Source organism: Colossoma macropomum, unplaced genomic scaffold (assembly GCF_904425465.1).
Source record: "Colossoma macropomum unplaced genomic scaffold, Colossoma_macropomum, whole genome shotgun sequence".
Classification (NCBI taxonomy): domain Eukaryota; kingdom Metazoa; phylum Chordata; class Actinopteri; order Characiformes; family Serrasalmidae; genus Colossoma; species Colossoma macropomum.
Window position 1 is genome coordinate 6,102,921 of NW_023494791.1, and position 25,887 is coordinate 6,128,807.

The window sequence follows — 25,887 nt, forward strand, 5'->3', positions numbered from 1 at the left end:
GATTGGCTGCCTTCTATTATGCCTCATTCAGAAAGCAGTCCAGACTAAAACAATCTCCTTTTAACGTCAGCATAAATGGGTGGGGCTAAACAGCTGTAGGCTGAATAGGCAGATATATGTGAATGTACTGGTACTCATAACATCAAAAATACACTGAATTTTAAACAAGTTGTTTTCACAGCTGGGATAGGCTCCAGCTCCCCCGTGACCCAGAAGGATAAACGGCTTTTGTGTGTGTTTTTACAGCATAGTTTCCATATATGGACTGTATTGACTGGAATCGTATGTTTTGACACTTTAACAATGTTTGCATACTATTCTTATTCCAAAAAACAAAGGAAATTTTGCTTTTACGAGATAACAGCTTCTTAATAGGTTGAGTTGGAAATGTGATAGCAGATTAAGTTTAGCCAGTTTTAGTAAATGTTGGATCAACAACATACACAGCACTGAATTTGAAATTCGTTCCATAAATCAGTGAAGTTCAGGTAAAGGGTGTTTTTTTTTGGAGTGCTCCTTTGCCCTTCTTCAGTTTTGCATTATCTTGTTTGTTTTTCTCACCTTTACAGCAAGAACCTGTGGCTCTAACTTGCGAGGTCCGAAGGGTATTATCACGTCTCCGAATTACCCCGTCCAGTACGAGAACAATGCCCACTGCGTATGGGTCATAACAGCGGTAGATCCGGAGAAGGTGAGTCTGCATTTTTTTTTTACTTTCCAGATAAAGCATTGGAACGAATGGTTATGTGGGAGAACAGTCCTTTTCTGAGAGGAGTCAGAGCATGCTGTTCTTGTGCAGAGTACAGACAAGCCTCCAAGAAACATGAGGCTGTAGTCTTGCATAAATGTCAGGAAAACAGTTTGAAATATTTCTGAGCCCATGAGCATAGTGGTCCGCCAAGTTTTTCATAATGTTCAACCTCTTGCCCTAGTTGTCTAAATTATTACTGTCACTTCCATCTTTGTGCCTGATTAGTTTTAACCACATATCTGTAGCTCTGTATCTGTCTGAGCACTTGCATTACGATTTTAATGGACCACAGTGACCTTGACGTGAATGGGCGTAACAGTGCTTCATTCAGCCATAGACACTCAGATATTATCTAAAATAAAATGTAAGTACATGCTAGACAGATCTATATTTCTTTCCTGTTGCAGTTGATTTAATGTCGGTTTATGTATGCATGGCCTAATATAATTGTATCTGCAGACCTTGGAATAAATGTTCCATTGTACTCTGTTGTCATTAAGGATGCATTAGAAGTAAGCCTTACCTTTTGACATTACAAATGAAACTGATTGCATTATCGCTATAATTGACATGCTAATGGAGGTTTACATATTTCCCCCTATTTATGTGCCATGTTAAATATCAATTATCATATAAAGCAACTGTTAAAAGCACAAATACACCTACCATTACTTTACAGTGTTATGCAAACTTTGCTCAGTTTTCTCATTTCCTTTTCCCCCTCAGAGCTCACTGCAAATCAATAGAGTGTGACAAATTGCTGTTTTCTTGAAAAACTGCACGTCATTAAAATGAGTCACTGTACAAAAAAAGCAGACATATTCTGTCTAGTTGCTACCCTCGATTATCTACTGCAGTGGCAAAGAGAACATCAGATCCATCATATGGATGTGCTATAGTTTTATCAAAATTGGATTACAGTTGAATACGAAGGTTGGGGCACCCTGGTTTTGTTGAAGTGAAAATATGTTTGAAAGTTTGAACAGTCCCTGTTTTGTTGATTTTGTAAGAAATACTAAGTTAATACACACACAAATCTGCACATTTTTAATGCACAATTACTGTTTATTTGCTGAATTTAATGTATTGGGTAAACAAAATAAAACATAAAATGTGGCCTTTGCAAGAGTTATGGTACAATTTATATTTTATGTTTTATTTTTTTCCCAATGTGTTAATCTCAGCAAACAAATAGAAAATGTGCATTAACATTTGCAGAAAAAGTTCATAGTTTGTTTCTTATAGAAGATGTGTTAATCCTTTAAATGGCCAGTTTTATTACAGACTTCTATAAACTAAGAATAGCACAACCAGTTTGCATTGAAGTCCTATCAATGCAAGTAGTTAATGAATAATAATCCTTAGTGTGTAATAAGCCTGGGATTTTAAGCTCTGATGGCTAACTAACCAAGCATTCCACCAGTTTGGGTTCCTCAAGTTCAGCTGTTGATCATATAACCTCTCTCTGAGCTAATTGAGACTTTGTTGGTCCTTCATAATTGTAATCCAAAACTGAGATCTATTCAGACTTTCTTAGATTAGCAAACTTATTTTGCAGCAAAGCATCACATAACAGAATTCCAATTTAAATACTTGAGTGACTGAAACAGTTAAAACTGCAATGCCATTTTAAGCTATGTGATATAGTGTTGTGAAGAAAAGCAACATACATGTTTTGTATTACACAAACATTTTTGACTGTGTTATCAGTTTCACCATCAGCGATGCCACAGCCATCCATGGATAGGAGTCTAAGAGAACAGTCTTCTGTCTCTCTGGATGGCCCTTTTTCTCCACTCATCACTCAGTGCGATGCTAGCCAATGCGGGCATCTGTTTGTTGACATAACAGAATTAGCAGTTAGCATTTTCCTCTAAGCCAGTTGAGCTCAGGGGTTTAGCCACGGGAAAGCCTGGCCTACCCAGATTCGTCACAGACACAACCAGTAATGTAGGGAAAGAATATTTCATTAAGCTGCATTTTTAAAAATAATATTTGATTTGTTTTCTGTGACTACCGTCATTGTATTATTGCCAGTCAAAGTAATTATGCAAAATAAGGTATAGTCCAGTCAACCAATCCCAAGCTTTTTATTTAGCATCTGTTGCTATCCGCAGTTGCCTCAAGCCTTCAGGTCTTTATCAGCATGCCAGTGTTAAAAAGCAATTTTGATGCTCCAGATGTACTTGGGGCATGTGTAAAAGTGGGATATTGTATGGTAAATAAACATTTTTCACGCCCACGGTGACAGTATGCTTTATCCTAGGATGATCAGGTTTAAGTTTCAAGTTTACTGTGATTTTTTTTTTACACGTATCTTCTGTCTGCCTTTTTTTTTCCTTCCCAGTTTCTCCCCAATTTAGTCGTATCCAATTCCACCCAGCAGTTAGGACTCCCCCAATCACACGATACCATCAGTGCTAGGAGGGCGAAAGCTAGCACAGGTGTCCTTCAGGACCTGTGAAGCATTGCCGCATCTTTCGAACTGCCACTAACGTAGCGTCGTTGAACAGCTGAACGTGCTCCGAGAAAAGCGCTGACCTCCAGTTCTGTTACATCAGCCAACAGACGCCTGCACTAGCTAGCATCCACTGGGTGATGCGGGAGACGGGCGGCCATCCTACCCACCCAGAAAGTGTGAGGCCAGTTGTGCTCTCTTGAGCTCCTGGCCATGGATGGCTGTAGCATCACCAGGGATTGAACTCCTGTTCTCCTGATGATAGGGTCAACGCTTAGGGCTAATGCCCGTCCACTGTCTGATTTTAACTTGTTTTTGTCAGCTTCATTGGGCAAAAGATATACCTGTGGCGAGCAGATGAGTGCTTTATAGTGAAGAGTGATGCAGTGTTGCTTGTGTTTAAGCGAATCAAGCGTTCTTGTTGATGCGCAGACAGTCTTGGTATTGTTTGTATTGCCATAAGGCGGAAGTGTTGGAATAGGTAAGGTGATGACTAGGCTGCTGTCAAGGAATAGGCTATGATGTTATGACATTGTGGGACATTTGGAAATGGTATCTATCTACAGTTTTCACAGGCCTACCCAAAAATTGATTTCTGCCTAAATCATTGATTGAGCTGTCCAATGACGTTGCATGAGCATCAGTTTAAAAAGATGCAGTGGCATTTTACAGTACTCGGAGGAAGCTTGTTCTAGCTTTGTGTGATAGGGAAAGACCTGATTAGTGGGTGGAATTGCCCACTGCTAAATGGAGGAGAAAACTGGGTAAAAACTCAATAAAAAAGGAATAAAGATATAAAACCAATAAATCATAAATTAAATTACAATAAATACAAATTGAAGTACATATAAAATGAATTGAGGTGTTTGCATATCAGAGAAATATGTATAAAAGTGTGAAGGAGGGAGGGATAGAAAGAAAAGATAAGAGGAGGCAAGATGCTTCAAAGCCAAAGGAGAGACAACATGAGTTCTTTTAAGGTATTTGGGCCATCAGTTATAGCATACAAGAGAATTAAGGCTGTTTTACCAGTCCGAAGTGATGCATGTTAATGACGAACAGCGTCCAACAAACTACACCAACCCCACTGTGGAACAGAAAATTAAGGCTAGTGTTGATGCACCCAGTTGAGAGTAGCTTCTGAGAGGCCCATAGTCATTTATCACGCTCTAGCTTTATGCCTCTGTCACTGGCCGAGCATCTGGTGGTGATGAGCACATGCTGTTTCTTTCGGACACGCTCGGCCCGTGTTCTCCATCATTGTGGTGCTGGAGCCCCGCAGGATGACTGCTTCTCTGTCCTCCCGGTGGAATGAAAACATCCTTTGACTCTGCCTCTTCTGAGAGGAAAAGGCTCTTATGTACGGTGTGCTTCTCTGGCTAATGGGTATGTTGGTGGCAGTCATGGTCGCAAATCTGCTGGGGCTCCACATGTTGTGACAGATTCAACTGTGGCCCATCACTCAACGGCGTCTGCATGTTATAGCCTACTCTCTGTTTCTTCGGCGGTGGAGTGGTGTGGGACCATCACAGACTCGGGAAGCAGAAGTGGGAAATGTGTAGAGACACTGTACTTAAGTGAAAGTTCGGGTACTGTGTCAAAAACTTACTCAATTAAAAATGGATGCATAGAGCCACAAATATACATATAAATGTGCTTGAGTATATAAAAGTAAATGATTAATGTAGAAGCCTAGATCAGCATTTCCAGTTTTATTGTTTTTTAACATTTAAGTAACTTCCAGTAATACCCCTTGCAGCCTAAACTAGCAATTCTGCCTCGTCTTAACACTTTACAACAAACTCTTCTTGGTAAAATATTCGTAAAAGTACACTTAAACACTAGGATAAACTAGGCATGCATACATTAGAGGTCTGCACCAGTATGAAAATGAAGCCTGAACCCATCTGTACTTTAAGACCTACACAACCAGGCCCAGCTGATACTGCTATATTTAAAACCCAAACTCGACCCAAACCTGTTCGCACTGACATTAAGAGAGACTGATTGTCACAGTTTTACAGGGCTTTGCTTTGTTACTAAGTGATTGAGTTGATTGATAGAAGATGTGGAGTAAACTGGTAATTTTCACATCTGTAATACACTAAGTGTATTTATGATCAGTACATTTTTGTGGAATTACTGATCGTACCTGACAGAGAACAGCCTTCACCCTCTTCTCATAAACTTTTAGCCCCCCCAGCACCAAAGTTCTTCATGCTACTTCTCCTACCGCAGAAATGCTTAACTCACTTCTCACAAATTTAACAAGCAGAGGAAAGGGTTTGCTGTAACCTTTCACCAACCCAGTACATCGCTCTCATCATCCCCAACACGTTCACCCACTCCTCAAACTCTGAAGCTATACTGAATACTGCTAATGTTATGAGAGAGAGCAAGTGCAAAAGTGAGAATATCTACTACATGAAAAATCACTCATTAAAAAACAGGTCTGAGCTTAACCTGAGTCCAATGCTGCATGTAAAAATTGGCTTTAAACTTAATATTTTTGCCAGGTCCTCTTGAGCTCAGGTCAGGTACAATACATAGCATACATAGTGTAATGCTGTCATAACCACTGCATTGCACAGTAGGATCCCTCACTCAGTCTCTGTCTAGCAGCAACATTATGTGCTCCTTCAGACAAAGATTAGCGTAGAAGCGGGCAGTTTCGTTTGACACTAATGTGAGTCTGAGTGGATGGTAAGTAACTGGACTGCTTGCTGATTGAAAAAAGAAAAAAAAAAACAGGTAAATCTTCTGGCCATTAAAATTTGGAACAAGTCCTTTGAAGGCATAAAGAAAAATGTAAGGAGTTTTTTTTTCTTCTTGGAAATGTAAATAAGTACAAGTATTCAATTTCAGTAATATTTGAGTAGTACAAGTACAAATCATCCAAAATCGTTCAAAGTAATACTGAATTATAGTAGTAAAACACAATTTAATATCTCTTATGTGCATAATTGTCTGCGATGGACTGGTGACCTGTCCAGGGTGTATCCTGCCTTCCACCCAATGACTGCTGGGATAGGCTCCAGCTCCCCCTGCGACCCAGAAGGATAAGCTGTTTAGAAATAGTTGATATATACAAATCCTAGTGGAATCTCAATGGATATATGAAGTATACCTGTGTATCTTAAAGACTACATCATTGGTATCAAGGTATGTGGATGTCCCTGTCTTGCTTCAGAAATACCAAGTGTGTGTGATCGGGAGGTGGATTTTCTCTCATGTCAGTATATTCCCCAGTGATGAAACCATGTTTTTCTGAAGATACAGCACCAGTTTGGCAAAGTGAAGGTCAGCCTCTTCAGGTACGCTTAGTTTGCCCATCTTGGCTTTGGTTCTTTCAATTTGAGAGGAATAGATTTCCAATGCATTTGACTGGGCAGCCTGCTAACTTGCAGATTTAAGACCTGAATGAAGACTTCCTCCAGCTTTGGCAGGAACCTCTGAGGGCTGTGGGCTCTCAGTGCCTGGGGTCAATCTTGTTAGCTCCCTCCACTAGCTATCCTCATCTCAGAGGTGTTTCTAGACTGAAATTCCTCTGAAAATGACTCAAAAAAGCATAACAGACTAATATTTATTTGTTTTTAAGTTGTCAGAGAGAATATAGTATCACCAGTACGGTACGTGTTTGAGAGTGAGCCCAGGAGGCTAATTTTCATCCATTGTCCCTGGTGAGATGTTTAAAGGCACCCTAAAGTAGCTTACATTCAAAATTACACATTGACACTGTTCTAAAACAAATGGAATATGACAAAATAGCATGCAGAACAGTTGAAAGGCACAAATGGCAGAGTACACTGAACATACAGAAGATACAATAGCATGCATATAGCTGTTACAGTCAGGATGGTAGAAATGCACATGTAACAGGGAAGCAGAACATCCATGAAGCCACATAACATTTTGATACAGGAAGGCAAAGATGCAAAGAGGCAGGAGGGAGAGACAAAAAGTGACAAGACTATCAGCTAAATAGTCAGTAATATGACAAAACAACACAATGATTTACAAATCTGGCTTTGAGAAAGTCACGACTGACCTTTTAACCCTTTAAGGCTGACACAAAAATGTGGCAAATTTTTCTGTTAAATCTGCTGTTCTCCTTTAATAACATGATATCTCAGTGCTATTATGTCTTTTTGTATGTGATCTAACAAAGCTGAAAAATTGTAGATTGTAGATTGTAGAACAAAAATCGCATCATGCATATGATACTCTGCATCTGAATGAGCTTGTGCACTCACTCAGAAAAAGTCATAGCGCATCCAACAGTAAAGGAAGCCTCATGCATCTTTAATGCAGTGATAGAAAACACAGCAGCATGCAGAAAGTGCTGATTCTGCACAGATGCACTTTATTATGGCCAAACATTCATATGCTGTTTTCTAGTTTTACAGAACAACTGATGATAGTTGTGTTTTCATATATTATTACAATACTGTTACAGTAATATTACATACTGCTTGATACAGTATAATCTGCCTGTACTGTGAGTGTTTTCCCAGAATTTAACACAACATGCTGTAGAAAACTGCAAAACACATTTAAAGTGTCACGCTGGTCTGAACACAGTATAATATTGTAGAAATTACAGAAACCATTACAGTGTGTTTCACCCAGAATGTGTTATTTTTTTGCAACAATCTGTTATATTTAAGAAACACATATTTTTTTACTGTTTCTGTTGTAAATTTACATCACTTCTTTACAGTGGAGACTTGATGTGTAATGGTACTGAATTCCATTTATGTAGTGCCTTAAAAAATGTTGGTTGGTTAAAAGTAGCCTTACACTCCAGACTGTCACTGCAGTGGTGCCCTCAAGGGTACTTTTAGATAAGGTAAATTATTGTACCATATCCTATTGAAATGATAGATTTTTAAGTTGTATTGAGTCCACACACCATGTCTTGTCTTCAGATTGTTCTCAGATCATTAGGTTATGAGAAGAGTGCCTTACTTATTCGAACTTAAACCACTTGCTTTTAATTGTGTACTTTCGGTAAACTTTTATAATGAGTATCAGAACACATTGGGAAACTAGCAAATCTGCCATATCCACATTACTAGCATAGTAAATGGCTTTACGTGAGAAACTAAAAGCTAAATGATATCTTTATTTAAATGGAGGCTGCCAGGCCTACATCAGCTGCAGACACTTTACCTGTAATATTATAAGTGTCTGCAGGAGGGAAAAAAAACATGAGCACAGAAGCTTGCTAGACGCTGATATTAAGTATTCTGAGGCAGGCTCTGCACGCTGGATATCTGTAACTGAGTGAAGATATAGATCTGCACACAACTGGACAGCAAGCATGGAGCTGACCAAGACTCGCAATAGCCGCCCCATGCAGCACCACACACTTTTATGTTACTGTGATGCCCAACGGGTGTGTTTTCACCATAGAGGGAGTCAACAGTATTTTGGACTTCTTTGATATCTTCTCTTCCCAAGTAATACCAATTTCTCTCTATATTTAGTTCATGTTCACAGTACTTTTGGCTGCAGTTTACTGTGTTAATCTTTTTTTTTTCTCTGCAAGTGCTAGTTGGCTTTAAGAGTTGAGGAACAACAGGACCCTCCAATACAGCCGAAATGTTTCATATTCATAGGAATTTCTAAAGTTTATCTGTGAAAAGGGGATGGATAAGATGAATGGAATTGGAACATTTAAAGACACTTTGCTCGTATTTCAGCTTATGCATCAGGAACAGGTTTATGTTGGGTATATTTTATACAAAATAAAGGCATCATATTCTGTGCTAATGGCTACATCACAAGATAATAAAAAAGGTTACGATTAAACTCCTTTAGGAATGTACGTTGTCACTCTACTGTTCAAGAGTTTGGACTCACTTGTCATACTAATAATGGCTGTTTTTTTAATAATAACATTGTATATTGAAATACTGTAAGCTAGACACCAGAAGATATTTTCAACTTATTTTATTCAATATTCTAAATCTTTCATTCACAAGAAGGTATTCAATGATAAATAATATACTTTAAATATCTTATAGTCATTTCTTGATAAGTTTCTGCCTTTGATCATTACTTTTGAAAGATGAGGAATTCTAATTATTAATTTTAATATAACATCATGGAATCTTCTAAAGCTCTTCTAAAGCTCTGTTCATAATTTTAGACATCTAAATTATGTCCGTGGTTTTTATTACTAATTAGTTAAAACCTATGAAGTTGTAGAGTAGAAACATGAGGAACAAGAGTTTAAATTCAGACTAACTGCTGCTGCATTGTAGATTTTAGCAAAGATTTATAATGGTGTGCTGTACAACAACGTCTTTATCTCATTAAAATCAGCCGTTAGAGTAGTTGGTAAGCATGCATGTCTTCATTGGTCACAGTGAAAAGCATCAGCACATGGAACTGGAGCTGTCTGAGTTGTACCGTGCTTTCTATCAATGTATAAAAGAAGCAGGATGCTGCCTTTATTGTTGGATGCACTTCAATAGTTTCTACGCAAACTTGCACATCAGGAGTGAATCCAAGGGAGGGGCCACAGGGGCACTAACCCTGCTATAGATATGTTTGGCCCCTTAAGTGACCCTCTCTTTTTACCCCACGTCTCCAAGCACGTCATTAATTAATATACATGCATAATTGCCGCCTTACTGTTGTTTGAGACCAAGAGAAGCAGCTACAACTCTTATCTGAAATTGATGCACCTTGGCCACTGACTGAGTAACTAAAACTACCTTTCATGTCATGCTAATAACATGTCTCTGTAAACTTATTCATAAGAGCTTTGTGATATTGTATTGTTTTCTCGTTTGGTTCCGCTGGTTTCACACCACAGCTGCTAAAGTGGACCAGATTACACAAGGCGATGTTTGTTTGTGGGTCAACAATTTTGGAGGGATGTAATCACTCTGTCATTGTCACATTTACCACCATGAAAATGTAAAAATAGAAATAGAAAATATAATAAACCATATGTTATGTCTGCTTCTTTACGATCGGTTTACCTATTTGAATTTAACCAATCAGGTTGCTGTGATTCAGGTGACAAAATTAAAATCGTATCTTTGCTATTATTTCTATTGCCTGTCTGCCGTTGTTATCAGCAGCTCATGCTGCAGGAACTGACTCTGTAAATAGGAAAATGTTACAACAGGCAGATAATGTGGACAGTACATCACTGATGTGCATTGAGAAAAGATTCTGGTGCTTAAATGTCTTGTTTGGTGTGGACCGTCGTAAAAATGTGTTCCCACTATCAGCAAAGTCAAACAATTTTGATTGTTTGAATGCTGATTGGTGAGTTTGACTGTCTCTCTGTTCGTGTTGGTCAGTGCTCTGTAAAGTTTAATTTCTTTCTAATGTAAGCGTTCTGAGCTCATAGCAGCAGCCAGAAAGTGGGGGGTCGTCACCCCAGTACTTTGAAAAGTGGTGAGTCAAAGGTCTGCTTGCTCCAGTGGTTCCGTCAGCTCTGCTTGGCTCCCTTTTTTATTCTCAGAGAGCACTAGAATGCTTAATTATCATGTTAAAATCAACAAAACTTTCTCCTGGGGGGCCAAGCTTCTGGACCACGCTTCAGGAAATTTCTGAATTTGTCATGTTATGGATACATTCAAAGTTTGCATGTCTGAATGTGGTAGTTGTGAAATTATTAGTGTCATGATTAGATAGTTTATGTCTGCAGCTAAATGTGAAGGCATTTATTTGGCCCCTGGACAGGATTGGTGGCCCCATTATGGCCCCGCCTAAAAAATCTTAGAATTGCTACTGGTGCACACACAATCAGAATGCACTTCATATTGCAATGAAAACCTTTATTATTGATGTGTTGATTCCTATTCATGTATTTGCCTGATCAAAATGTACTCATTTTTAGCTTTTGCTAGATAATGTGCTTTACACATTAGAATAAATGCAACAACAGCGTTGAGAGATGACGTTGTGAAAGCAGAGGAGTAGATAAAAGGCAGCTCTTTTGCTTTAAAGGCAAAACAAGAGCATTAAAGGTTTAGGCAGATGGATAATGCAGTGTATTTTTGGTCAAAAAAATCTTGGCTTAGCCACCGAGATGTAAAACGCAAAAACAATAAATACGGAAACTGCTTAGGGTTTTGTTTTTGTTTTTTATCTTCATTTCTAGATGAATGGTAATGCACAAAACAGTCACAAACATTTTCAGTGAAGAGCATTTGAGAGCGTCTGCTCTCGCTACTTGGAACAAAGGAAGGCAAATCAGAGCCATTGAACCAGTTGTCAGACTTTTCAGTTTTGTGTAAAACGAAGAAATCAATAGGCCGCTAAAACGTTGTAGTCAAGCCGGTTGAAGGAACAATCACCAAGACGTTCTGTCACGTTAGGATTGTGTTTATATAGAGCGTGAGTGGTGCTTTTCGCCTCCTGCTAAGTCTTGTGTAAAAAGCGTCTTTACTTTTTGACAGGATAATTTAAAGGGCTGTGGTTTGGACTTCTCGTTGAAGCCACGCCAAGCGACTCGCTTCTAAACAGTTTGACATCTTACACCGATTGCCTTTTAGGTGCGTCTGGGGTCCATAGCTGGCTCCCTCAAAAATGGCCGCTGATGGCTCAACTGGTGTGACCTTGTGCTGGTGTTTTTTCTTGTAGCGTTAATGGATGCTGTGTGTGTGTCTTTGTCTGTATGTCTTTGATCCCATTGTCATACACAGTTTCTAGTGTGATCAGTTAGACACATTTCTATAGGCTTAAGAGCACTTTTAGAAACGGAAGCGTAGTTATTGTTGTGCTTAGAGCATACCAGATTGAATCGAGTGACACTAAAGTACCTTAAGAAGCTCTTCATAAAGTTATATTATAAAATCCCTGGTGATGGGGTGATGTGTCGATGATTTTTGGCTTTGCCCCTCAGCGCTCCACTTTGCTTCGTTCTTCCGAGAACACTGCTCCACCTGCTAAGGTTACGGCTGCAAAAAGGAAGGAATATGAGTGATAATAATGTCTCTTTAATTGCCCAGTTGAGAGAATGTGAGGATGCTGATAATGGGCCTGTCCTAATTAAGCTTTATTTTTTTCCTCCCTCCTCCCTCTTCCTCCTTCAAGCAATCTCTCCTCAAACCCAATTTTCTTTCAACTCACACATCAAATGCGTGTGTTAGCTGCTCTGTCTCAAGGCTTTGTTCTTCTCCATGCAGCATCCATGGCTGAACCTCTGCAGCTGGTTTTGATTTAAACAAATTTATTAAATTACCATGTTATTGCTCTTAATGTATGTCTTAATGTTTAGCCTTTGTACGTCTCATGCTAGCCCCCATTTCTTACCCCCCTCCCCCACAATGATTCCTCTCTCAGAACATAGAGTAGCATACAACTGTTTGGGGTTACATGAGTACCAGCATCATCTTCCCAGCATATTAACCTGTGGTTTCACTGTTTGTTCTTTTTCCAGGTCATCAAGCTGGCCTTCGAAGAGTTTGATCTTGAGAGAGCTTATGACACCCTAACTGTGGGTGATGGAGGGAAGATCGGTGACACCAGAAGAGTGCTCTACGTGTGAGTGTTCAGAGAGCTTTCTTAGATATAAGCCACAAATACCAACATTCACTAATGTTCAGAAATCAGCTCAGCTCTTACATATTCATAAACTACCTTTTTACAACAAAAACTACCTGCATCTTACACTTAACATGTAACATTAGGGTGAAATTCAGTGCAAGTTTGTTTGCACTTACCGACGTTTTATTCCAAATAGTCTTAGAATTATGAGATGCAGTCATAAGTAAAAGTTTAGTTGCCCCGTATCACATTATAGGTTTTGTTGATTATCTCTCAATAGGAACAAACTTATATATGCCATTTTTATACAAATTTATACATAATTTATTTACTTCTAAGTTTAACATATTAGAAAAAAATCTAACAAATTTAAACTGTGCCATAACCTTTGCACAGGCCACATTTTTCCCAGTATGTTAAATGTAGTAAATAAACAGTAATTGTGCATTAAAATGTGCCGAAGTGTGTTCTCTGTAGAGGATGTGCTAACTTATTTTCACTTAGAAAAATCAACAAAACCTTATTTGACCAGAGGCGGTCAAATATTTGCATACATCTGTATTTTACTATGTTATTTTTCACCTTAATAACTAGAACCTATTAAGCATTTCAGTGTATTTAAGTAAGACTGTCTGGTTACTTACTAACTCATGTTACTCAGAATAATTACCCAGTACTTTGGAGTTTGTTTCTCTTGGTTAATACATATGGAACTGTAATTAGCCAAATTTCTTCTCCTAGTATGGATTGAAAATGATCCAAAGTGTTTCAATGTCTGCCCAGCAGGAAATAACATCAAATTATACCATGATTTTGTTATTGTGTACAATAACTACAACATCAGAGGGTTAAAAGCAAATAATTTTCTCTCAAATACAACTGCATACAAAACCAAAGCTAGATTACTCACTGAATATTAAAGAGTGCAGTATCCTTGTTACATGTGCGTATCTAAATCATGGTGTGGATCCATTTTTGTGTGTGCATTGCAGTCTGACAGGCTCCAGTGTGCCTGATTTGATTGTGAGTATGAGCAACCAGATGTGGCTGCATCTCCAGTCTGATGACACCATCGGCTCTCAAGGCTTCAAGGCCATATATGAAGGTGAGTCGCAGTCATCTTCTGAAAAGAAGACAGCCTTTCATGTGTTCCTTCTTCAGTATCTTAACATCAGTATTCAGTAATAAGAATAAAGATTCATAATCTTTATTATGCTCTACGGCTCTCACAATAACTCGATTAACCTTGATGGCCCAATAAAAAAATGTGTGTAATTTTTCATGAAAGTATGTAATTAAATATAATAAATATAATACAATTTTAAATAAAATGTACCTCCTTGATTTGCATGGTAGCAATGCATATTTTACATTTTTCTGTTGATGTCTCTTATAATAAGAAACCTGATATACTCACCCGTATGCATTTTTTACCACAATGTTTATATACAGTAATGTGCAAAGGTCAGAGACCACCCTTTCCATTAGTTAATTTACAGTCAAAACGACCATATATACCATAAATTACACAGAAGCCTCCAACACTACATATAATATCAAATCTATCAGTATTTAATTTGTCCACTCTTTGCTTTTGTACACTACTGTCACTCTTCCCACTCGCCCATCCTTATTGAATGTGTCTGAGATTGCTTGGATAGTCAGAACCAACTTCTAAGACTGAACTGTGGAGGTGTGAAAAAAGTAATAATAAAATCAAAGAGTGGACACACTAAATACTGACAAATCTGATAATTGTTGAAGCTCCTGTGTAATTTTCTGTTAAATATGTTTTCTTTTTTCTTTTTTTAACTTGAATTTCTAACTTGAACTTAATGGCTGTTTTGAGTAGAAATTAAATAAATAGAAGGGTGGTCTCTGACTTTTGCAAGTAGTGTATACTATATACAAATTTATGTATATTACATATATATTTACTGAAATCATTTAACCCCTTAAATTCCAAGGCTTACGTCCTAAGTTTTGTTATTCGGTAATTGCACGACCTTCATTCATGGATTTATTCTTAAGGTATAGTGCGTACCTAGAATGGGAAAGTTCTTGGATGAACGGGGGAAAGCTGTTGCTGAAATTCCAAGTGGTTGCTAAGGTGTCGCTAGGCTATGCTGTGGTGTCCCAGGTGGTTGCTAATATGTGTCTATCTATATTCTGTTTATATATATATATATATATATATATATATATATTTACACACACACACAGACACACACACACACACACACACATCTGTATATAATGTATAAGGATATAAGGTATCCTTTCTGACATCATTTGTGTTATTTTGAATTTTCTCAAGATTTCACCATGCATTTCTTTTTGTGGGGAAAAAAGTTTCATGGTTTCATGACCCGTGAAAACGGTACAGTAAGTTGGCCTCTTCAAGTCAACTAAATAATCGATAACCACTGATTGGCTTCTATGATTAGTCATAGGGTTTCGTTGGTTAATCTGATTTCTGTTTTTGTATTATTGTTTCGCTATCCTGTGTCGATCAGAGGAGGTTGGGTTCCCCTTTTGAGTCTTGGTTCCTCTTGAAGTCTTAGGGACTTTTTCCTACCACTGTCGAACTTGATGTTCACTTGAGGCTTGAACTTAGATGTCTAAAAAGCTGATTTCTTATAAAAAGAGCTATACAAATTTATTTGAATCAGTTTGAATTTAAAGACATTTAGACTCACCATTTATAAAAAAGAGGATAGAGGGTTCCTAGTTTATATTTTTTATCCAATAAAATATTTTAAATTCTTTGAAAGGCAATGCATAATTCGTTATTGTTTAGTTAAGTCTGTTTTTATTGTTTAACCTTTTGTACAATCTGTGATTAATTGATTAATTGTAAAAATAATTAGTAGATCATGTAGTCAGAAGTGATAGCCCTGGTATGCTCCTATGAGAAGAATGTTGGTACTCATATTTGTTACTTTTTCCCCCCAGTGGTTCTAATAGCTTTTTTATCTCTTTTCACACGCAATTTTGCAAAATGGTTTCAGCCAAAGCGACGTTGAGTTGTGCCAGCTTTGCCAGCCGCGTGCAAATTGAAAACAAATGGACCGGCATATGTGCTGTGCAGACATGTTTGAAATGCTTGAACGAAATGCACTACCTGGTCTTCGGTGTGTATGAAAATAGCATTAAAGGAAGTTTGAGAATAAAATAAGCATCTGTTTTTATAAACGCTAATGTGTAGAAGCTGCCAATCCAGCAGGATCTGTGATTTTTTTTTTTTGCACATCATCAGATGGTCAGACTAACAGAATCTAATTTGTTTAGCACATTACAATAAACCTGGCTTACATTGTCATGCGCTAAGTGGGTATGGAGTGACACTGTTGAATAAGCTGATAGTATTAGAAGTAGTAGTAGCATGTTTGCTCAATTTTTTCATGACCAAAATGTGTTGTTTCAACAGGCTGGTGTGGAACCGATTCCCCAGTTACAGCACTAGCCACTCTAAACTGTAAGCTCACAATTGAGCAATTCTCACTGTCTGGATAGCCTCAGCACAATGACACAAACCCAATTAACTTTGTGTAAACCCAATTTCACACTTGTGCTTCTAGTCACGTTGTCATGTTTGACAACAGGCCCACCAGGGACGGCCGGCTGGACATTTCGCCTGAGCCTCTCTAGGTGTCTAGCACAAATGCATCTCTAATCATTTAAAAGTTTTGTTTTTCTGACAGCACGGCTTTGCTTCTATTGGTAGGCATCAGTTAGAGTGGAGTTAATGAGGGGAACAAAGTCTAAACTGTGTGGAATTTGCAAAACCAATAATATCTGTTCACAAATGTTCCACACTAGCATGAACAATATGGTGAGGGTTAGCATTGTTCTCTTGGGATTGGCAGCTGATAGAGCAGAAAGCTCAAAGATATGAGATTAGACCAAGCAATTAACACCAGTGTGCACATGTAACTGAAATGCTGCCTCTACTGAAAGATGTAGGAGTAAAACTGAACTAGCCTGCGGGCCATCCTGGTTAGTCACTCCACAACCAGCCTGGCTTCACAGATGTTCAAACCATCTGGTCATTTCCATATTCCCTCAGATTTCTGCACAGGCTTGATGATTGGCTGCTGTTCTTTGCCTTACTAATATTAGACTAGAAATGTACTGTATGTGTGGAAATGTGCTTTAATGTTGTTTAAATATATTTTTGTTTGCTCTCTCAGTAGAATCTCTTGATTAGACTCAGTGATGACAAGATTACTTGATTAAGTGATGTATGCATTTTTTATGTTTTAAAACTTGGATGGAGTGAAGCAACAACAACAAAAACCCAGAGAAGAGCTTCTGAAAAACACTGTTGCCTAAAGCATATTTTATCTTCTTACTTAAAGCCTCAGAGAAAGTAATCCATGGTTGCTTTCTTATTACGTTCAAGTTGCTCTTGTCATAACACAGTATGCAGGTACATAGCAGGCCCTATGAATTACTGGTGAATATCTATGTGTACTTGTTAGTTGTACATATTCTACATTATATGTACCATAACTTTTGCACAAGCTAAACGTTCAGCATTCAGCAAATAAACAGTAATTGTGCATTAAAATGTGTGGAAGTGTGTTCTCTGTAGAGGATGTGAACACTTGTTTAAAGAAAAAGCTTCAGAAAAACTTATTTTCACTTAGAAAAAGTTTTTTTTTTTATTTTTAATTGTAATATGTGTGTTTGTCTAAGCAAAAAACTAATGATGGTGATTAGAACCAGTCAGTCAGGGTGTGGCCTCAAAAGGAGTGATTCAGTAATTAGGACCAGTCACAGTCAGAGGGAGTGGTCTCAGAAGGAATAATGCATTAATTAGGACCAATCACAGTCAAGGGGAGTGGTCTCCAAAGGAATGATGCAGTAATTAGCACCAGTCACAGTCAGGGGGAGTGGTCTCAGAATTAATGATGCTGTAATTAGGACCAATCACAGTCAGGGAGAGCACACCACACTGCACAAACTCAAATCACTGCACACATCGTTTTGGCCAAAAACACGAAGTTTTGCTTTGAAGCATTGTTTTCGTTTGAAGTATACTGTCGGCTTAAGACTTTTCACAGTACTGTATATAACATTAGAATTTTAGAACCACTCTTAGTTAGTTAGCACCCAATTTAACTAGATTTTGAATAGTCTTTATAGCCATGTTCGTAGCTGTATGTTGTATTTGTCCTTTAATGTTTTATATAAAACTCAATTTTTTGTATTTTTTTTGTGTGTTTTCTAGGACTGAATTGAGATGTTTCTGAAAAGCCTTTTTTAGATATTTGTTTTTGCATTAAACTGATGTTGGTGGATGATCAGCGTAGGAAAAGAATATTTTCCTCTTGGATACACAAGTTTGAAGAAATTGGGCCAAGGAAGGCCCCAAGGCTAGAGCAGAGCAGATTTACAAAAGAAAAGTGATTTAGAACCACAAACAAAGCGAAAAGCACTTCTTAAAAGCTCCCCATCTGTTTTTGATCACATGCTGTTAATTTTGTTTTTAGGTTTGCCAAATTGCTCAAAGACAGATTCACTTAATATTTAACGCAAACAAGAAGTCAGATCCATTTGCCTGCAAGTGTAAATGCATCAGGCATTATCAGACACTTACGATAATGGCACAAATGGAATTTTGACCAGGTAAATGTGTTTTCATCGGATAATTGCATTAGCATTGATTTGGATTTAACGCCCTCGCTAAAAGTAGGCATGCTGTTCATTTTCCACGGCTGTTATTGCCCTCTACCTTTTTGATTTTGAGTTAGCTGAGGAAGGTTTCCGACTGGGGTGAGCGGTAGGCTAATTGTACATTTAGCCATTGACTTCTCAATCATGAGATCAGCGCGAGTCCGCTTTGAAGACGATAGCCCAGCGTCTTTGCGGATCGGACGGCTAATTGCCGCTGGCAGCTGCAGAGGTATTTAACTTGCTCTTAACACCACGCAGAGGTTGTTGAATCGGTGGTGAGGAGACGGAGGGGGAGAACTCATCCCCCTGCAGATTATTGGCTGGCTGGGTCAGTGAAGCGCTTGCTGCTGAGTTGACACCGTGGTTGTTAACACCAAAATGAACTCTTCCAGAACGTCATTCATTTGTCACTGTCATTTTATGCTGGTGCAAAAAACTACCCCAGGTTCACCACCTGAAAACGCAGAGAAAGTCTAAAGGAAGTAAAGAAGCCCCCCCCGCTTCCTCCTGTGTTTGAGTGATGAGGCTGGCCTTCACTAGATATAGATTATAGATATAGATATGAATGTAGGTATACATATACGTATTGTTTACATCTATTACTTGCACAGAATACTACTGTTTACATCTGTTAATGCACTTTATGAACAGCTGCTCTACATACTGGCACTACGCACATGTAACTTGCATTTTCTTCAACTTTGCACACATAACTGTACTTTTGTTTTTAGTGCTATTCTTATATTTTCTATTTTCTATTTTTTTTCTCTATTTTTCTATTTTTTATTCTAAGATTATATTAAGATTATATTTGGTGAATGGAGGAACAGCAAAGTAAGAATTTCATTGTGCAGTGTAACTGCCTGTTTCTGCTGTGCATATGACAATAAAACTCTTGAATCTTGAATCTTGAAACGTATAGTTGCCTACATATAGTTATTGAGAGTGAGGAAGATTATTTGTGACCAGGCTGTTATTTCTTACAATGTGGTTGTTTTTGTTGTTCCATCAGGTACATCAGTGCATTATATGTAAGCTATTCAAATAAATGATGGTCAGGTTTCTGTTTCTGTTTATTTAGTCTTTCTTCTTTAATTTGTTTCTCATTCTTTCATTAAACTAGTACATGAAATGTTTAAAAGAAGCCATTTAACCAGTGAATTTATTTATTTATTTAATTTCTTTCTTTCTTTTTTCTTTCTTTCTTTCTTTCTTTCTTTGTTGTTTTTTTTTTCTTTATGCATTTCTATATTTCTATAATAATGTGTCATGACATGTAAGGTAGATGCCATTTAATCAGTATTTCTTTTTCTTTCTTTCTTTCTTACTGTTTCTTTCTTTCTGTCTGTCTTTCTTCACTAGTATATGTCAAAGCAGCAGAAACCTTTTGTAATTTCTCCATTACTTTATTTCTCATTCTTATATTATGTTGCTACCTACAATGCTTAATAGAAAAGTTTCTTTTTTTCTTATCTAATACAACAATATTTCTTTTTCAGTTATTTCTTTATATATTTTATGTTATGTTAGTGCATAAAACATTCAAAAGAAAGATGGTAGATCATCCATTTAATCAGTAAAATGCCTTTCTTTCTCCATTACTTTATTTATTTACTTTATTTTCTTTCTTTGTTCCCTGTGTGTTATGTCAGTGCAACAGAATTGCACTCATCTCAAGAAAATCTCACGGTTAAGACAAACAGAACTTTGACAAGTCTTTTATTTTTTCTTTCCTGTACAGAGATCGATAAAGGAGGGTGTGGAGACCCGGGCATCCCAGCCTACGGCAAGCGAACGGGAGACAGTTTTTCACACGGCGACGTGCTGACCTTTGAGTGTCAGGCCGCCTTCGAGCTGGTCGGCGAGCGGACGATTTCGTGCCAGCAGAATAACCAGTGGTCTGGAAACAAACCCAGCTGCGTTTGTGAGTCCTCTTCCAAAAGCGAGCGGCCGGCTATAATTAACGCTTTGCCATTTAGGATGATTAATGCGCTGCCCTGGTAAGGGCTTGACGGATAGATGGTGCGAATCCGAATGCCAGTGGGTTGGCCGGGGAGACGGTCATTCCCGAGCAGACTGTTCTCAGGATCAATTATTACTCGTTCATTTAGTATGTCAGTGTTTTACAAATGCTCAGCCACCTAGCTTGTCTGAGATTGTCATTTATTGTAAGGTGTTTGTGATGGTTAAGGTGTTTTACTTAAGATATTGCTTTGTAGATTGGGCCAAGTGCCTGCTGAATTAATAATTTTGTTGTTGTTGATTTTTCTGGGCCAGCTCCGGCTGCCTGAGTCACAGTCTACTCGCACTCGCCAAACAGTCTGTGTGAAGATGTTAAAATCATGTTTGTAGCCCCCTCCTCCTTGATCACTGTATTAGACTTTGAAGCCAAAAGTTCTATTATCTAAAGCCCATAGAGCTATTTAGGGGCCCCGGCTCTTAATGCTTGTTTTTATTAGGATTCATGTTATTTTGTTGTCCTTGATTCCCAAAAATGAAAGCTTCAATGAATGAAAATGAATGTCCCTGAATCAAAGTGTGTAACGGATTGTTCTGCCTCTCTTCTTCCCCCTGCAGTTTCCTGCTTCTTCAATTTCACCGCCCCATCAGGCATCATCCTCTCCCCCAACTACCCGGAGGAGTACGGCAACAACATGAACTGCGTGTGGCTCATTATAGCCGAGCCGGGCAACCGGATCCATCTCATTTTCAGCGACTTTGAGGTAGAGCCCCAGTTTGACTATCTGATCGTGAAGGATGACGGCATGCCTGAGCCCACCACCTTCGGCACCTTCTCCGGCAAGGACGTGCCCTCTCAGATCGCCAGCAACGGCAACATCATGCGCCTGGAGTTCCAGTCAGATCACTCCAACACTGGGAAGGGCTTCAATATCACCTATACAAGTAAACAATGTTTTATTATTGCTGAGAGTATCTATAAAAATGTGTGGCTGAGAGTATCTATAAAAATGTGTGGCTGCTACTGGTGTTTTAGCTATACAACCTGCTTTTATCCAATTTAATAGTTAATTAAACATGTATCTTTCATTGTCCACACCAGGTTTATTTGAGATTACTTAAGAACTCAATGTGTTTTGAGCTAAGCGTATGATTTTAGAATTTTTTTTTGTTATGTAGTATATATAATAGTCCTTAGTGCCACATTGTTTCATTCAGCTACACTGATTAGATATAATTCACAATTGTATATCATTATCATGTTTTTATTCATCCAAGTTCTGTCACTACAATACCTAGAATGCATAACACAAATACATCAATCATTATCAATCCCTGTGATATCAACCAGTTCTGACTACTAGCATAGCCACTGCTTTTTAAATACAACCAAGCTAACATTAGTGTACCTTTTATCTCAGTCCGTAAACAACGTAGCTTTTTCTTTAAATTCCAGTAAGGTTTTTAAATATCTTCACATTCAAAAACTTCTCTAGATATCCAGGTAGCTACCATGCAAACTTTAGCATTAAGCTTGCTGTCCTCCTGGAAGGTCATTTCTCTCATTTGAGCAATCCATTCTCTCCATCGTAATGATGTTTTGCAGACAGTTACCACAGTTACACAGTTACAAAAAGATACTTGGCTTTCTGGCAGTAACATTGACTCTCTGACTTCATTCTGCATTTGCCAGCTAGGAAAAAAAATACTAGACCTGTCAATTGAAACAATCATAATTAATTGCATTAGTTTTGTAGTTAATCATGATTAATTGCATTTTCCTTACTTACTCAAATTTGAAACTAAATTTTTTCGTCCATTTTTGTACTGTAGCCATGTGAGTGGACAAAATAAGCTTTGTAATAAGAACATATTTATTACTTAATTCAACTTCAACATAAAATCTTGTAACAAGAAGAGTAAGTGACTGCAGTTTCCAGTTTTCATTAACGTCCAGTGAGAGCAAATGTGGCTGCATGTTCAAACCAATGAGTCAGTCAAATATATCTACAGTCAGAGGTTCCAGCTTCTCTGCGATTGTAGCGTCTCACTTTCATACTTCTGTGTTACATCTTGCTCTAAAGGAACTGGAGCTTTCCACTTTTGTTTGTTTACAAATTGTTGAATTGTTGTTCTGCCACAAGCGTTATCGAGCGTTACTTATACTACTAATATTGCTAGCATCAGCACTGTATTTTGCTTGCAAATTATCAGACTTGATGTACTTTGTTGATAAACAGATTCACAGCATGGCTGTAGATGGAAATGACTGGTTTTATTAAGAGAGCCACCAATAGAACTTCAGAATTTTACTTGAGAGGGCTAAAGCAATAGTGTGCTGCAGCTGAGATTCAGCCTGGAACTGGGGGTGGTTTAAAGGGTAAAACCAGAAAAGCATTAATGTTTCAAAAATTTGTGGCGTTAACAATTTGTTGCATTAATGTTTTAGTAAAAAGTTAACTTTAACACTACTACAAAAACAGAAACGTTTCAGACAGCCCCTCACCAAAAAAGTATTTTCTACAATTCCTCCCACCTTTAACATACTTCAGAAAGACGTTCTCATGGTCTTTAAACCAGAAAATCTCACTCTAGGGTCAAGTAGATCTCTGTTGTAGGATGCAAATAGGCACTTCAACAGCAGTAGTGATGGCTCAGTTTTTCATATTGACCAGAGTGCCCCTTTAGAATGCAGTTTGCATGATGCTATGGGTGAGAACAAGTTTTGACTGTTTATTTAGCAATATTAGATTTCTAGCTGAAGGCCCATCCTTTCTTAAGTCTTTCACATTGTAAATTCATTAATTTTAATAAATCTGGATTCAAATCCACACATTGTTCTGACAGTAATATTACTTCTTACTATAGACTGCAAAATTACATCTAATCCAAAACAAAGGTGCTAGCAAAACACCTTCATTTAGTAAGTGCATTCATTTCATATTGTCCAGTGGACCCTATTGTGCTAAATCGCTTTGCAGGGTTGTTCCTTTTTCATGCAGTCAGGCAGAAACGTTCTTCAAGGATATTGCTTTATTTCAATCATGCATATTTCAGAGCACTTCATTCTAACAGAGTCTGATTGATTGGCTCATTTGTAACATCGACTATTCAAAAAGGTGATTATTATGAAATCTTTTATTAAGTGTATTTCCTCTTTTACTGCACAAAGGACAGCCTTGACTGAATTCAGCTTTTCAAATCAGCGTGTAATTAACCCTCAATTAACCCTTAACACCTGTGTGCATTGCTTGTTCGCATATGCATGTAAAAAAACAATGAAACTTTGAGTCGGTTTCTTACTTTTTAATGATGCATAAGCCATATGATCCCAAAAGAAATGTACCAAAAGAGGCATTTGGGAGAATTTGTGAAACAAAACCTTGGCAAACTCCCTTTAGAATGTTTCAGTTTCAGATTTACTCAAAGAGAGGAGCTTTGTTGAGTAGTAGCTGCAAACATTTGGTTTCTGCAGGCTTTGGAGAGGAAATATAATATCGCGTCCAGACATGCCATGAGGGAGAGAATTGGCCACACCACCGTGCTGTAAATTGTCTCTACTGGTTCTGTTTTTACACCGTGGTGGTCCAAAGCACAAGCCAGTCCAGCTAAGTGGGCAGCTCCAAGATTTTTACTCCTTTTCCTCGTCACTTCTGCATGAAAATATTTTTTGTTACCAATTTTTATAGTAACAGAAATGTTTAGCCATTACTTTGTGGATATTGGCACATGGATAGTAACGTGATTAATTTACTCAGTTCAGTGCATTTGAGAATCAAATGATCACACTTTTATTTACACTTAAGGACAGTGATTTGCAAAGGTTTAGTCAAATTACACTGTTGATTTACTAAGGGAAAATAAGTTAACAAATCCTCTACATCCTCACACTTGTAATACACTTTCCATTTGGAAAATTTAATATATCATAAACAAAAATAAATTTGGCCTTTGAAAAAGCTAAAGGACATTTTATATTTTCTCTTTTTTTTTCCAATATGTTAAACTAAAATAAATTAATGAATAAAACTGTGCACTCAATTTAACATTTAAGTCAGTTTAAGGCTGTTTTTGGACCTGATACTTTCGTACTTGTACTCGAGTTTTTTTTTTTGTTTTTTTTAAGCTACTTTTACTTCTAATTGAGTTTATATTTCCTTTAAGTCCATATTTCCTTCTGTTAATGGGAGGCTAGATGGTTAACACAAACTATGAACTGGCTGCAGACTCTAAACTGTTCACCAGCAAAAGAGGGGTTTCTAATGAAGTGGCCATTGAGTGTATCGCGTTCGTCTTAGGAGCTAAATGCAGACAGACTGTGGTTAAAGAGGAAAGTGGTCAGTAGGGAGCACCAACCAAATGTTACTGAAATAGAGGAACAGCAATTTGGAGCTGCCAAACGGCATTGCTGTGTATGTTCGCTGTTGCACAGAACCAGTAAAGCCAACAGAATACAACACGGTAAAATCCCCAGTGGTGATTTAACATGTAATATGTTCAATTCCAGCAGGACACGAAGACTGTAAGAGTTAATTCAGCACTGGGATTTTTCCTGTGAGAGGTTTTTTATTGTCTGTCATTTTGCAGTATGTAGAGCTTGGTGGCTGGGTGTTTTTTTTTTTTTAATGCTATTTAGTTGTAGCCAATTCCACCCATATCTAGGAAGAATCCTGTGCTAGTCAGCAAAAAAAACATATATTTAACAGAAAATTACACAGAAGCCTCAACAACTAACTATAATATCCAAGAAGGTTATATTTTCAAGATTATTTTTCCACCATTTTTATCCCAGACATGTCTCAGTGTAAGTGAGCGCGTGTGCATGTGCAGGTGGTGGATTCAGCGGCTTGTATGTGTTTGTTTTTAATGTGAGATGGTGGCTGATGGGGGTGGTTTGTTGGGGGTGTGGGTGTCAGGTGATTGCGTGGTTTGATATCTCTGCAGTGGAAGCTGTAGTAATGGGGTGTGACCCTCTCAGACAGGAAGAGACATGTCCCAATACGGAGCTGGAGTGTCTGGCAGAAAGGCCCGTAATAACAACCACACTGTCAGCGGGGTCGTAACCTCGGCCCTAGTGCCCTCGTCCCCATGCATTAGCCATCCTGCTGCCACAAGGGTGGAACAAACAGATGTTTCTCACCAATTGAGGGCCACAAAAATAGCCTGGCAGGGATTTTGTGTGCTGGAGCTCCTGCGCCTATCGAATAATTGAAGGATCTCGTCTGACACTCGTGACACCCACGTGTCACTCAAAGAGCTGCCCACGTCAGGCATTAGAGGATAATTGGGAGTTCACACAAAAAAATCCAAGTCAGGTCTCATGTTCTTCAAGCTAGGAATGGAAAAATAATGTTGTCAGATATAAATATAGGAGCACAGTTAGGCAAAATCAAATTTACACAATTTTCTCCTTACCCCAAATGTATTCGATTTACCAAGACATGCTTGCTGCCCAAATGTTTGTTTGCTTGGACAAAAGTAGGTCACAAACCTGAACTTTGTGCACATTTGTCCATTTTAT

General features: G+C 38.1%; 1 protein-coding gene across 1 annotated transcript in view; it reads left to right on the forward strand.

Moving 5' to 3' along the window:
- Positions 1–25,887, forward strand: part of LOC118810153 (CUB and sushi domain-containing protein 1-like) — a 597,007-nt gene that overhangs the window by 387,206 nt on the left and 183,914 nt on the right. The window contains 5 exon segments of the mRNA XM_036573713.1: positions 570–691; positions 12,619–12,722; positions 13,718–13,830; positions 20,149–20,331; positions 20,985–21,311. Coding sequence (XP_036429606.1) covers positions 570–691; positions 12,619–12,722; positions 13,718–13,830; positions 20,149–20,331; positions 20,985–21,311 — 849 coding nt within the window.